The sequence below is a fragment of the Falco peregrinus genome, chromosome 4 (genome assembly GCF_023634155.1).
Source record: "Falco peregrinus isolate bFalPer1 chromosome 4, bFalPer1.pri, whole genome shotgun sequence".
Lineage (NCBI taxonomy): Eukaryota > Metazoa > Chordata > Aves > Falconiformes > Falconidae > Falco > Falco peregrinus.
In genome coordinates, this window is record NC_073724.1 from 19,846,997 (window position 1) to 19,861,349 (window position 14,353).

At 45.5% G+C, this 14,353-nt stretch overlaps 1 protein-coding gene across 1 annotated transcript in view; it reads right to left on the reverse strand.

Moving 5' to 3' along the window:
- The window catches only part of CYYR1 (cysteine and tyrosine rich 1), a 63,352-nt gene extending 50,766 nt beyond the window's left edge, over positions 1 to 12,586 (reverse strand). The window contains exons 1-2 of the mRNA XM_055802816.1: positions 12,386 to 12,586; positions 10,156 to 10,261 (exon numbers count right to left, since the gene is read on the reverse strand). Of these exons, the coding sequence (XP_055658791.1) occupies positions 10,156 to 10,261; positions 12,386 to 12,476 (197 nt within the window). The 5' untranslated portion in view covers positions 12,477 to 12,586. The remainder of the gene's footprint in view (positions 1 to 10,155; positions 10,262 to 12,385) is intronic.
- Positions 12,587 to 14,353: the final 1,767 nt, after the last annotated feature.

Here is a 14,353-nt window from a genome sequence, read left to right on the forward strand (position 1 = left end):
GACCATGCAGCGTAGCAAGCGCTCAGCACACTGCAGTGCGGGAGAAGCTGCGCCCCAGAGCAGAGACGTCGGCAAACAGAAAGGCAGACAAAAATAACTTGCCTTAAAAGAATGCAGTGTTTGCACATGACAAAACAGGTTTGTGGGGAGGTTACTAATTACCTACATTAGGTTAACACCAAGGCTTCTCACTCACAGCTGAGAGTACTTTTGTGCTGGACATGGCACACACAGACTGCCCACATGCAAGGCCATTTCCATCCCAAGAGGTTTTCATCTAAATATGCTTACCCATGGCATATTCAACGTCTATATTCAGTCATCAAACTTTGGCTCCAAGTAACAAAAATTCTGCCCATAACTCAAACAAATCACCTTTATTTGTGGTAGTTTATATTGTTTTTAGAATTAAGCAGCCCATCACCTGGAGAAGCCCACTTTCAGGGGATGGCAGACCAGCAATGCCCAGAGACTGTTGCCTTGCCTGACAGGGTATTGTGAGCATAAGACTGAAACAACTGACAATCCTAAGTACTTCAAAACCCTCAGAAGGGAATATGCTACACAAGTGGAAAGCAAAGATGATTACAAAAAAAGCTGTATTCTTTATACAAAGTAGTGCACTAACAAAATTCTTGTTACTTCTCCAGGAAAATCTAGAAGATTCCAAGAGATATATTTCAATAAGGTCTTGTACAAAACTCTTAAGAGTTGCTTCAGTCCCAACAATGAAAAGTAGAAGTGTTAAATTTATGCTGGCTGCTTATTTTCTCTTCTCTTGGTTTACACTTCCAAAGCAGCAGATGAGAGGCCCAAAAGCTCAGGAACTTGGAGGATTTGAGCCAAACAAAAGAATTAAGAGCTGCTGTCACATACCATTTAAACTCCATCATATTATAAGTGCTACTTATATGTAAGTAATTAATTTTGGATGTCTCCACTGCTTGTCTTCCATTTCTAAATTCTCCCGAGTCTGCTATCAGAATATATCTGATATATTTTTTCTTTTTCTCCCAAGGTCTATCACAGAGGCATCACGGTACAGGAACAAGAGCGCTGCAGCTGTCCTCCCTTCTCCCTGCTCACCACCCCACCAAGGTGGCCGAGGCCAGCCAACCTGGAGCACTCCCAGCAAGGGGGTCTCACAGGCTCCATGGTGCCTTGAACTCTGAATGCTGCGTGCTGCTGACGGGTGCCACCAACACGGTGCTTCAACAATACAGATACAAGAGCAGGATCATAACACCAGCCGGTACTCTAGAGATGGTTTTAGTGTTGTAGAAAAATGGCAAAAGTAGAATCTCAGAAGAAGACGTATTATATTAATTGTGTGTATACATACACACACATATATACACGTGTATATACATACATACACACATCATGTAGCAAAGATAATAGGCAGCAGCCGCAATTCCCTGACCTCTCCTTGACAACATTCCTGTTCTCTCCAGTTTGTGTTACTTTACCCAGAGGGCTGCAAACTGCTCCTGGGGGATGCTGTCCTCTGAAGTGCAGGGCATCTGCTGGTGAAGCTAGTGCCTCCCCCTCCATGGAGGGACATGTCTCTCTCAAAGGCTAACTGCTGCTCTCCTAATAGAAATTATTATTTCTGTTCTGTTCCTTTTACTGGGGACAAGGAGGGAGCACCGGTGGTGAGAGAAAGGAAGGAAAGGAAGGGGCACTGCTTAGATCTAAGCCCAGCCTTACCCTGCTATTGGAAGGAAAAAGACAAATGCACAGGCAGAACAGGAATAAGCAGTACATCGTATCACAGACCAAAACTGCAGTTAATGTGATAGCATAAGCACACACATTTGGGATCACATTTTGTATGTTCCTAGTTTACTAACGCTGGTGCCCTACGGGCTGCTCAGCAGCTGGAAATAGCTACAGGGCAGCAGTACCCTAATTATACCTTCATTAGATCATCTGGACCATGGACTGTAAGGAGGACTGGAGTAGAGATCATTTGCAGAGTCCCTTTATACTTCAACAGCAGCACAGCAAGTCAACAAGACACCTAAAAAGTAAGGTTCAGTGCATCTTGGCTCACGAATAGATGTTCCAACAATAGCTGTAGATCCTTAGTACCTCTTGTGCTTGTGCCAAACTGTACCACAGGCCTCAATAAAGAGAGAGAAGCTGGAACATTCAGCATGAAACCAAGCCTCCCTTGTGAGCAAAAGGAATAACTCCATTTAATGATAGCAGTAAAAATCTCTTATCTGTGTGGATAAGCCAACAGAGGGAGACACAATGATGAAACATGCCTGCCCGGTTTGTGGTATTAGTACCTTTCCATCCCATACTACATACTTACATATGGAGTAAGTCCCAGAAGAAATCTTGTATTTAAAAAAAAAAAATCATTACAGGGGAAAAAAAAGGTTTTTATGATAGTGATTAGTTTTCTTTAAAGATTGTGCTAGCTGTGGAATTTCTATCTCGTTGTGGTTATAAATCCCAAAGGAACTTGTGGCTGCCCTGTGAATTAATAGTTCATTTCCTTTAATTTTTAATAACTCACTTATATATGCCGAACTTTGTTTCTGTCCCTTAAATAAGCATATTAAGATTAGAATGAGAGTTTATCTTTCTAGGACAATATTGTTCAAATATTGAAATCGTGCTACAGGTGTTATTTGGATTGGCTGCAATTACACTGTGTGCAGCATCAAATGGCCCTCTTGCACAGCTTTTGACCCAGAAGTATCTTCATTAATAAACCTGCTCTGAGTTGCTGTGATATTACTTACTCCAGAGCAACCAGTATAAAATGCAACAAACTAATCCTCTGAGAATCCTGCAAGCGCAGTGAAATCTCAGAATTGGCCAATAAAATGGAAATTCTCTAGCTGGGAGTAGGGGAGACATGTATGCATCGAGTGTGCAGGGAGTGGATGAGTCAGATGTGAGGGGATTTGTCCTGGGTAACTCCTGACCCTCCAGGAGTGACACACCTTCTTAAGCAGCGCTTGAACTGAGAACAAGGATCATGAAATGGCAGTGAGCATGGACGGGACCATGGTGATTGGAAAAAAAAACAAAACAGAAATAAAAAAATGTTTTTTTCTAACACTTGGATTCAACAAGGTACTTCAGCTTACAACTTGTCCCATTACAGCCAAGTGCATGAAATCCCCACTGAAGTAATTAGCTTATTGATTTCCTCAGAATGAGGACTCTGTCCATTGCATCCACTCACCACCTTGAAGATACAAATGCATTTAACTTCTGTGCTGAACTGGTGCCTAACAGACTACCTGAATTCTCTCAAAAGCTTTGGATGTACACATGACTGAAAAAAAGTTACAGATTCTTATCCAATTCAGAGGTGGACCTTTCCACCCAGACAGAAGGTAAAACTCTGGCAAAGAAAGGACAGTCCTCTTCTGATCAACTTAATTCCTCAGGCTCAGTCTTTACATCAGCCTTACTAAGTGTTAAGAAAACATTTATCTTTTACATGACCAAACCTTATGGGAAAATCCTGCAGGCTTCCAAACCAGACCTCCACAAGTGATAAACACAAAATTATCTCTCCTTTTCACTGAAAAGTCTTTTCAAAATAGTGCAGTATAAGCAAGCTAATTTCACTGAATTCCTTACGAATGTTTGTTTTTCCCCCTTAGAGTTTTCTGTAAGTCACAGAGAGCATTTCAGTGATTTATACCTTAATGCTTCCATTTTCAGGCCAAATTCTAACAATCTTCCAAATGATGAAAAACAGATGACCCACAGGGATGTCAACAATTCAAGTTTTAGTACCAAACTGTGCTAGCCTTTTTACTTATGAACAATTGAACTTGCATGTTTCCAAAGACTTCCAGTTTTCACTAAAAAGGGTATTCCAGTTCTTATGGCTACCTACTAAAATAACAAACCCTAAACTTCCAAAAATGATCAAACAAACAAAAGAACCTGATCCCATTACTCCCAAACATTTCAAAGCAGTTAAGACACCAGGAGACTTGAATTGGGAGCTGTCTTTTGAGAGCTGCTGTTTGGCAAGCAAAACAGTTTTTTCTCATTTTGAGCTGCTTGTCCCAACACGGGGTCAGAAATAAAAACACAAAGCGCAAAGAAGAGGCAGCCTGTGTTTTAATTCCGGTACTGACAAGGGCTTCCTCTGCAGCCATCATCAAGAGCAGATACCGCTCTGGTCGTAAATCTGATTGCACATTCTCTGCCAAAGGGTATCAACTAGGACAATAGGCATGGAACAGAAAAACAACTCAAAGTTCCAACACTTTGCAAAGGTCACATTTCAAATACCGGTTCTCTCTCCAGCAGATCTTTCTTTAAGCTGTGGTTAATCAACCCACTGCACGCGGAGAGTTGGGTTGCAACTCTGGTTGCAACCTTGCAGAGGTCTCCCCAGGCTGATAAACAATATAGCATGCTTCCACAGGTACTCCAGATGCTGAAGACCATGGATTAAAAGGCTGAACTTCTATTCAACTTTTATACAGAATGAAAGGGAAATGAGTTTAGTCGAATTATCAGAGTCTTGCCCTTACTGATGACATGTTTATAGCCAGCCCCAAGCATTCAGCACAAACATCCTCAGGCTTTGCTCCGTGTGCTCATTCAGGAAGACTCTACTGATCAGAAGCCACAACTCAAGCCAAATGGAAAAAATAATTATTGAACCAGGCCTTTGGCACACCTCTGGGATCATATCAGAAGCCACAGAGCCACAGGCACAAAATGGCAACTGCCAGGTAAATCGTAGTTTTACATATTGTCCCGAAGTGCTTCAATCATGGCAAATTTTGAACATTGCACTGATGAGGAACACAGTTTTATTTTAAGCAGAGTACAATACAACTGTCATGCAGACACAGAACCATGCCCAACCCATATGCTGCTTCACATATTTACTGTGGGATGCCTGAAAGTGTCTAATTTTAATTATTTGGAATCTACAGTGAATGCCAAGCTTCCTGATTTTTTTTTATTCACTATGAACTGCAGAAACTACATCTCTATATTCCTAACTCTTAAAATGTAAATTCTGTCCTTTGGTGGACTCCTCTTACACACCCACCCTCTATCCCATATTCTCCTATCAAGTCAATCAGCTGGGACATTCTTCCTTTCACAAACGTGGCATTCTCTGAGGTTAGTTGCTTTTCTCAAAAGTACTGCTGGATATGAAGTAATCGACGTGAAATGCCAGATGTAGATACACTACACACGGCTTTTTCTTCAGTTTTGCAGGCTGAGGCATGCACACAATTTTTCTGCCTCTTTTCCTCCCATTCTCTCTGTCTGCCTTCCTTCCTTCCTGGCCACATTGTGCAACCTCTATAGACTTAAAACAAAACAAACCAAACCACCTAAAGCCTCACCCCCTCCAACATACATTAAGTTCATGTAAATAACACCTGAATATTTCAGTGGTCACTAAACAGGCTGTTACATCCTCACCATCTCTGGTAAGATTTTTCCACCTACTCTTCTTGCCAATCACCATCCACTACCTATAATGAGATCGCAGTTCTCTAAAGCTTTTATTTACTTTTTCCTCCAGTTACTTTTGAAGTCCTTGGAATCATGTGTTTTGTTTTATTTTGTTTTGTTTTTCTAACTAGAAGTTGTCTTAGAGTAAGACATTCTGAAGATATTTACCAAGAAAATTAGCTCACAAAAAATCCACTAGGGTAAACATGAGGGCCAGACAATTTGGGGCCTCCCAGAAGAAATACAAAAAGCACTGTTAGAACACACTCAAATTTGTGTTCTGCAGAAGAAACCCCTTTCATACCTATTCCCACCTCTAAGGAGCTCTGGGGTTTGACGCTGGAGCTGAAGGCAATAACCAGATGTCTCTAACTCCTCTAAATGATGGAAGGCAAAATCCTGCCAGTCGGTTAGTTAGGGAGATACTGTCGTTGTGGGCAAGACTGGGGCATCTGTCATGGAGAAAACATGCTGCAGTTCTCACAGTCCCTAGCCTGGTAGCAAGCTGCAGAAGCAGATGCAGCACAGGAAAACTGATAAAAGGTCCATCACAAATTATTCAGTAGCTTAGAAACTAGCTTCTGAGGAGGAGGGAAGTTTGAGTTTCTCGACTCAAAGGGCTGCGATGATGCTGAAGGCCGGGAAGCGTGCCTCCAAGCTTTCTTCTGGTGGGAAGTGAAAAGGTGGGCAGGAGGAACAGTCTGCGCACTCAAGTATCCCTACACCTTTTCCTTCGTCCCACAGACACAGCTCTGTTATGTTGCACAAGTCCAAACATAAATCTGTAATTTGTCCAAGAAAAAAAAAAACAAACATTTTTAGAAGGGCTACTAAGCACTAGATGCCAAGCAAATAAACAGAAGGAAATGCATATGCATCAGAGGAAATAATGACAGGCTGTAGCTATTGAAAACTATAGGAAGGGAAATCTAACTGGAACATTAATGCTCTAGCAACTTGTCTGAAAGGGTATCATGAACGCGAGAGAGGAGAAGGACGGATGTGTTACTTCACATTAGAAATGCTCACGAGATTACAGATGACTCAGTCACAAACCTTGAATGCTTACAGATTACAACTGTAGTCCAAGTAAAGATGGACCTACTGGAACATCTCTTACAGGCCCTGGAATCCTAATACTACAGCGAGCTGGTAACTCTGCATCTGTTCTTCATGTGTGGAAAGAAAAACCAGCTAATCACAGATGCACGCAGCCTGGAGGATGTTTGCTGAAAACCTCATCTAACTAAAGAAAAAAATTCCCCAGTGTCCTAAAAAGATGATGGTTTCCTAAAATAGAAAATTCTAAAACCCTACATGGAATATCTCCATGTTGAATCTCATTTTAATGAGTGAAGAGAGTTAGTTAATAACCTAAAAGCCACAAGCAACTTACATATCAATGATCATGATCTAGTCACAGTAACTTTGTTTTCAAATCAGTATATATATTATTGCCTGGTGTTTATAGTCTGTTTGCACAATTGCTGGCATATGGATCTAGAAAGGGAAGAGTGAGAGGCATGAAACAAAACAGAGAGTACTTTAAAAAAAAACCTACTGCACACCAAAAGACTTTTTGAAGAGAAAACATTTTGCAAGAGAGAGTAAACACTTGTGAAAAAAACCATACCAGAGAAGACAGACAGCAGAAAATTCAGAAAGACATGCAGGTTTATAAAGAATGGAGAGAGCAGAGAAATTAGTGGTAAACAAATGAAGGAGCACACACAATCTCTAAATAAGCCAGAGAGCCAATACAACACTGAAGACGTACTAACAGTGTTTAGGACACTGAAAAGGCACTCCTGAAAGCACCCACCGCAGATCAAGTCAAGTTTGCACCAAGTTTGGTGCAAACAGTAGGATCACACATGATGAAAAGAAGGATATTTAAAGAAAAGCATTACATGGAATTATCAGGATACATAGTTTGTGTAATTAAAAATGGTTCTTTAAGAGATTTCAATACACAGCAGTTAACAGAAAGATACGAGCAGATAGGTTGCTAGTGGCCACTTCCAGATTGCAGGGGTCATCTCTTCTTGTAATGCAATTTCATTGTTTTGTCATTTGAGGGTGAGGCAATATGCAACTTCTGCAGGAAAACCTTGCACGTGAAAAAAAAACAAACCCAAAACCAATATAGTGCCAAATAATAAAAAGGGAAGGTGATTCTTATGGAGCATAGTTAAAGTCACAATAACATCTTTTGCAATGCAACTAAACGCAAGGTAGTAACCCTAGCAAAGAACACTTTGCAGGCTTAACGCAGCAGACGTGCTTTGAAGACTGTGACTTAAGGACTCAGAGCTGGAACAAGCTCACTTGTATCTTCTGTGATCATCACAGATAGCTGCTTCAAAACAAGTACTCTAAGAATGATACAGGAAAAAATAATCCTAGCAAGGCTTCTGTCAAAGCCCTGTGCTAAGCCCTGCTAGCCACACTTCAAGAAGGAAATAAAAATATTGGAGCGAGCTCAAAGGAAGGCCAAAGAATTGACCCCTGAGCAGGGCAAAGCAAAACAAAGCAAATCTTACATGTGAGGCTGACAGAGTTCACCCAGCTCAGCAAAAAGGTTGAGAGCTGTCATGATGACCATTTAGGGCCACGTTTCAAACCTGCAGATAAGGTAAGAGCCAACAGTAGGAATTTCAACCTTTGTTACCCAGCAATGCTAGTAAACGAACTATAGAACAGTTTACCAGGGAAGTTGATCAACTCATTAATGCCTCAAGTTTTCAAAATGAGATTACACATGTTTAAAGAAGACACACCCAAAACAGCTTTGAGGGAAAAAAAATATATATGGCTCAATCATGCAAAATGTCAGGTCAGAGGAGTATAATGGCTTTTGACTGGTCTTCAAGTCTATGAATTGGAGTACTTAACCATAAAATATTAGGAGAATCAAATGTCTCCTTTGAGATGTGTTGTGGCAAACAGCACTTGTAAGAGCCCCTTCCAGTATTCCAAACAATCCAGATACACACAAACCCTTCCAATGTGTCAGAGCCACTTGCACTCAGCTCTGTTTAAATGTTTACATTTGTTAAATAAACATAAAAAAGACTAGATGGCAACCTGGCACTGAAGGCATGGTTTGAACATTTCAGCAGTCACTCTAAAGAAACCTCTAGCAGATCCTTCCCAAAGCACAGATCTGACATTGGCTACACAAATGCCAGTGATGTATTCATACGGAAGTGGGAGACGAAATTCACTTGCTCTATGGGAAACTTCCTTCTTATAATGTGATATCCTACACTATTGTGTCCATCATCCCTAACCATACGCGAGCTTGAATAAGGTATTCAAAAACAGCACCTCCTTCCATGCATGTAAATGGGAAAGCAATTTTGGAATGAGAAAGCAAAAAAACCATCAAAACAGACATTCCGCAGGTGAGCAGGGAAAAAAAATCACTTGTCATTCTCCAACAGTAATCAATCTTAAGTACACACTTTTTTATTTCCAAAGAAATGAAGGATTCTGGTGCTCTATCATCATTTTATTTACCTTAGCCCAGGAAGTGTCTGATCTGCTTTAAAAACTGTGGATCAATTCTGTATTAAAATACCATCACTCTGCCTACTCCTTCAAAGTGCTATAAAACACACTGAAGGGAACACTGGCATGTTCCCCAGGTACCATGGCTCAAACAAAACCTGTGACAGAGGAGTCTTTTTAGAAAAAGCAGCTACCACCTTCCCACTCACTCCTCCCCAAGCACCAAGCGGTCCGTATGACATACCTCTTTTTCCTTTTCTGGTTTTAGTCAAGAATATAAACCAAAAATACATCACAGACTGCATGCCAAAGGTTAAGGAAATAACCGGTGGGGTTGAAGAAACAGAAGGTAAGATGCCCTGTCTTGAAGAACAAAATTTTATGGTTTTGTTTGTCCTTGCACATGAATGTAGTACATACGGGCTCTCACTTACATTCAGCCCAGAGCCTAGAGTCAGGTCCACTAGCATGCAAGCTTCTCTTCTTCCTCACTGATGCAGAGCTGAACAGCTGCACTGGAGTCTGTGTTTTTAATCAAGTTTGCTCCTATATTTTTCTCTAGATAGGAAATATTCATAACCACCCCATTTCACCTGCTGTGGGGTTTTTTTAGCACTGTGAAACATTCTGTTCATACAACAGCATAAAACAGTCAGATTACCCTCACCTAGAATCTATTCAATAAATTCCACCAAAAGCCAAAACACCATTTAACAAAACCAAGTAAGTCAACAAAAAGAAAAGGAAAAACAAAGTACTCAAAGCAAAAAGAACCTCAAATCCAAGTAATTTGAACAGTGGTTTTGACTCAGATATTGTAACAAAGCTTCTCAACAAAAAATCCAAGATTTCTATTTCCTGCCCTTTTCATCTGAAGAGCTTGAAACAAAGTTCTACCTCTGAAGCTTACCTGCACAAATTACACTCTTGTGCACAATCTAGGGACATAACCCTCAGTTTTTAGCAAGCTTTCTGGTATGCTTCAAAAATATCTGGACATGAAACTTTAGAGGAATATTATTTGTTACCAGCAAGGAAAAAAGCGAACAAAACCAAAAGCAAAGAACCCCAAACCCTGCCACTGTTTATTGCCAAAACAGTTTCCCACAACCAGAGTTTACAAGTCCATGAACGCAGCACATCCATTTTTCTCTAAAGCGCAGATATACTTACGAAAGGACATTCCCAATGTAGGCATAATACGAACAGCAGTAGGGAGTAGTCCCATCACAGCAGTAAGCTTTGCAGTCATTATCACACTGAGCCAGACAATCTTCTGCTGAATAAAAATAACATTCATGCGGTCAAACGACTGCAACAACAAAATTCTGTACAGCACAGCTTTAAAGAAAATGCAATCTAACAGTTCTGTACAATCACAGGACTACACTCGAGGCGCGACCTGATCTTGTAATCCTAATGGCAGCCCATTCCCACTCATTCTGCATTTCAGTACGAAGTTCAAAGTTAGCTGTTTTGTGTATGGGTATTTTGTAGCTGGCTGTATCAGTTCCTTCTCATACTTCATCTTTTAAAATAAAAAAGAGCATTTTGAAATGTCAAGACACCACAGGATCACCTTTTTCCATTCCAGTAAGAAGCCCTGAGAGAAACCTGAGGCCAGGCTGCCCGTCTTGCTGAGCTGCAGGGTGGCAGGAGAGACGGAAGCTGTCTGGGAACTGGCTAACTCCCCCAGTCCCTGCCCAGCCCTAGCCCAGGGTGCAAATTAGAGCTGCCCGGGGCTCCCTCATCCCCTGCCAGCTGGCAGCAGCTCTGCCCTCTATCCACTCCAGCTCCAGGGCCATGGCCAGCACAGCATGGCAGTGCCCAGCATGGGGGGCCAGCGATACCCTCTGTGCCCCACTGCAAAAGACTGTCCTCCCCAGATGGAGCCACAAACGTTTCCAGCAGCGATGCTCTGCCAGACTGAGGAACAACGCAAGTGGTGAAACAACAGTAAGAGAGCTGTTTACAATCAAGAAACATGGAAGAAACATATCCTTTTACTGCCATGAGAAGCTATTTTAAAGCTGTTGACCTCCGGTGCTGTTGCAACTCAGTGTTTTCAAAGTCCTAAGTCAGGTCCCCCGAGGTGAAAACACCGTACAGTCTCTGGGTACTGCCACTACACTGTAAAACATCTGCTGGGATCCCACACTTCTTCCATCTCATCCCAGGCTCTCCTTCCCCACTGCCAGGACCTCAGCTGTGGCCTGGATGAATCCAGACGGAGTCTCTGCCTTCACCTTTGGTGACCTCTTTGGTCACACACTGCCACAGCAGAGACCTGAAAACAAAGATGGCAAACTATGCTTCTGCGCTCCCGATGCGCTGTGGCTCCTATTCCCCAGGCAGATCATGCTACAGATCCCATTCCTGCTACTGCCTTCCATCCGTGCTGGCCCATCTTTTGGCGTGCGGGGATCCAGGTGACCCTACCTCATCCCAGTGGCTGCCGCACTCCCGTTCCTGCCCCACCTCCAGCCGCAGGCTCCCACCTCGCACCAAGGCTCCTTTGCAAACTGACTGCACGGTGAACGGCTCGTGCTGCTGCTCCATCCCAAAACCTCAGTCTCTCGCCCATCAGATTTTAGCAGGTCGGCTCTCTGAACCTGCTCGTGCTTGGCCTCTGCTTGAAAACAAGCACCAGGCGAGGGTGAGGGCCGGAGCGGGCTGTGCAACGCAACACACGGGGCAGCTCACGCAGCTGCTCCCCAAACCTCGAGCCACACCTGTGTCAAAGGAACGCACGCACACTGAACTGGAGCCCCTGACCCATCGGCCTGGATGCCAGCCTGCCCAGCAAGGGCGCCGGGGCGGACGGCAACCTCCAGGAGCAGAGGGGAGGCCCGCGGCCGGCACGGGCCCTGCTGTGGTGGCGCCGTGCGGGCCTCCCCGCGCAGCCGCTTCCTCCCACGGCAGCCGCCCCAGGCCCTTGCTCCGTTACCGGTCCCCTGGCACCGGCACTTGTGCCCCCGCTCTGCCCCCAGGCGCCCCGGCTGTGCCCCGCTACTCCGCCAGCAGCAGCCGCCTGAGGCTCCCGCTCCCTCAGCGACGCCGGCGGCACCGAGGGGTGTCCCGGCCGGCCCGGGCCGCGGGGCCAGGACACCTCTGGGCGCCTCCCCCGGAGGGCGCGGGTGCCACCCCCTGCAGCCCGCCAGGGGCTCACGCACCGCACGCCCTCCCCCAGAGGGGCTGCCGGGGCACCCCGGGCGCCCCTTCCCGCCCCGGCTGCCGGTGCGACCACCGGCGACACGGAGAAGCCCCCGCGCCTGCCTCGAACCGCCGGGCCCCGGTACCCGCGGCGGCTGCCGGCGGGGGGCGGCGCGGGGGCCACCGCCGGGCCCCGGCCCCGCTCGCCCCCGCCGCCCGCGGCTTCGCGCCTCCCCCCCGCCCCGCTGACCTGCCAGGAGGAGGAGAAGGAGGAAAGGGGGGCGCAGCACCCCCAAGGCGGGGCGCCCCTCGGCCCGGCCGCGCCGCCCCGCTGCCTCCATGCCGGCGGCGGGCGCGGAGCCGCCGACCGCCCCGTCGCGGCGCGGGGGCGGACCGGGGTGGGGAGGGTGGCGGTGGCGGGCGGCGCCGTCGGGGCCGGGCCGGGCCGGGCCCGCTGCCCCCCGCCGCGCCGGGGCCGCCCCCGGGCTGGCCCAGCGGCGCCGTGGGTGGCGGTGGCGGGGCAGCCCCGTCGCGGCACGGCCCCTCGCGCTTCCCCGCCTCCCGCCGCCTTTGTCCGCCCGGGGCCGCTCAGCCGGGTCGGGCCGCGGGGGGAGCCCCGAAGGGGTGTGAAGGGCCGTGCCGCCGCCGTGTTCGAGGGGGCTTCTGCGGGGTTTGCTTGTAAACGGGGCTTGAAATCGCCGTTAGTCGGTAAGTGCACGAGCAGGATCAGTGCGTGGGACTGGGCGCGGAGCTGCCAGGCGTCACCGTGCCGCCAGCTAAAGTCCCTATACACACTTGTCCGTGCTGCTCGGTATTAAAGATTTTCCATGCCCAGGCCAGCACCATACTCTGAAGTATTTTTCAAGAGTAATTTTTATAGCTCTCTAAATGCTGCCATGACTAGCTCTGCGCAAGAATTCCCACAGACGGGGCCCAGAGGCCAAAATACTTACCCCATGGTCTCACCAGACAAAAAGGTTAGCTCTGGCTTTGCACGAAGAGCTGCAAGTTGAGGAATGCCCTTGGAAAGGTTGAAGTATGCATGCAAAAATGAGAAACATCCACAGGTGTTTCTGCTCATAAAGGGCTTCCTGCTGCTGGCAGCTTAGAGGGGAAGGCTGACACCCAAACGTACAATGACTTTTCTAATTTTATTTTTTTTTTTAAGGATGTAGCTGTTTTACACTGGCAACAACAACAAAACCGCAAACCACCAAGCCAAATAATTTGAAAACTGGTTGCTTTATCAATGCATAACTGAGTGGTTTTTCAAATGCACACCAGAACCTGACTGTCAACAAAGGCAAACAGCTTCTTATGTTTTTAACTACCCTGCACTGTGTTTTCCTTAGTTTATGCAACAGCCTGAATTGAATGGGTAGAAGGAAATTTCAGGGTTTTTTTTTTCAGAAATTCAGAAATCTCAGCTGGTGAGAGTAAAACTTGGACCAGGTGGGTAACTTAATTTCAAAGGAATTGCATCTGCTTCCTGTGTCTTAGTCTGGTCACAGGCCACAGTTTGCCCCTGAACAAAAGCTTCAAAAAATAATACGGTTTTGCCAGTAGATAATATTGGTAGTAAAAGTAAAGAATTTATCAGGTAAAGGAGACTCAAATCTGGTAGGTTAACTCACAGAAACTCTGACATCTCCAAGTTTTTTATTTCCATCAGTCATCTTCGATCACCATGCCAGCCTGCCTTAGAAAAGCCTTTTGTTGGTATTTATTTTCTGTTCTTCCATTTTTGTTGCTGATTCCTTCCCTTGCAGTCCCCTCCCCTTCACAGCTCTCTTGGCAAGTCACATTTCAGTTATTTCCCAAAAACACTGGGTAAAATAGCCCAGTAGCTGTAAGCCAGCGTAGCAGGCTTGACTTCAGTAGTGATTTGCACTTAACAACCTTCCAGACCTTCTGCAGCTGTCACTTTTTCTGTCAGCAGGGGACGAGTCCTTTGAACCTCTCTAACTCCCCCAGCTCTATTACTTCCCAAGTACTGTCCTTTGGACAAACAATTGAAAGGTTCATCTGACAAAGGGAAATACGTCTTCAAAGTAATGCTGAAAATAATCCATGAGAAACTTTCAGTCCAAGGTTCTACCTGCTTCTCCTATGGATTTTCCCTTGGAAGAGAGGAGGGCGTGTGGGGAAAATCACAAAATTAATCCTCTGGCATTCTGTTACCAGCCTTTAAACCGTGCCCATGAGTAATCTGGGGTAA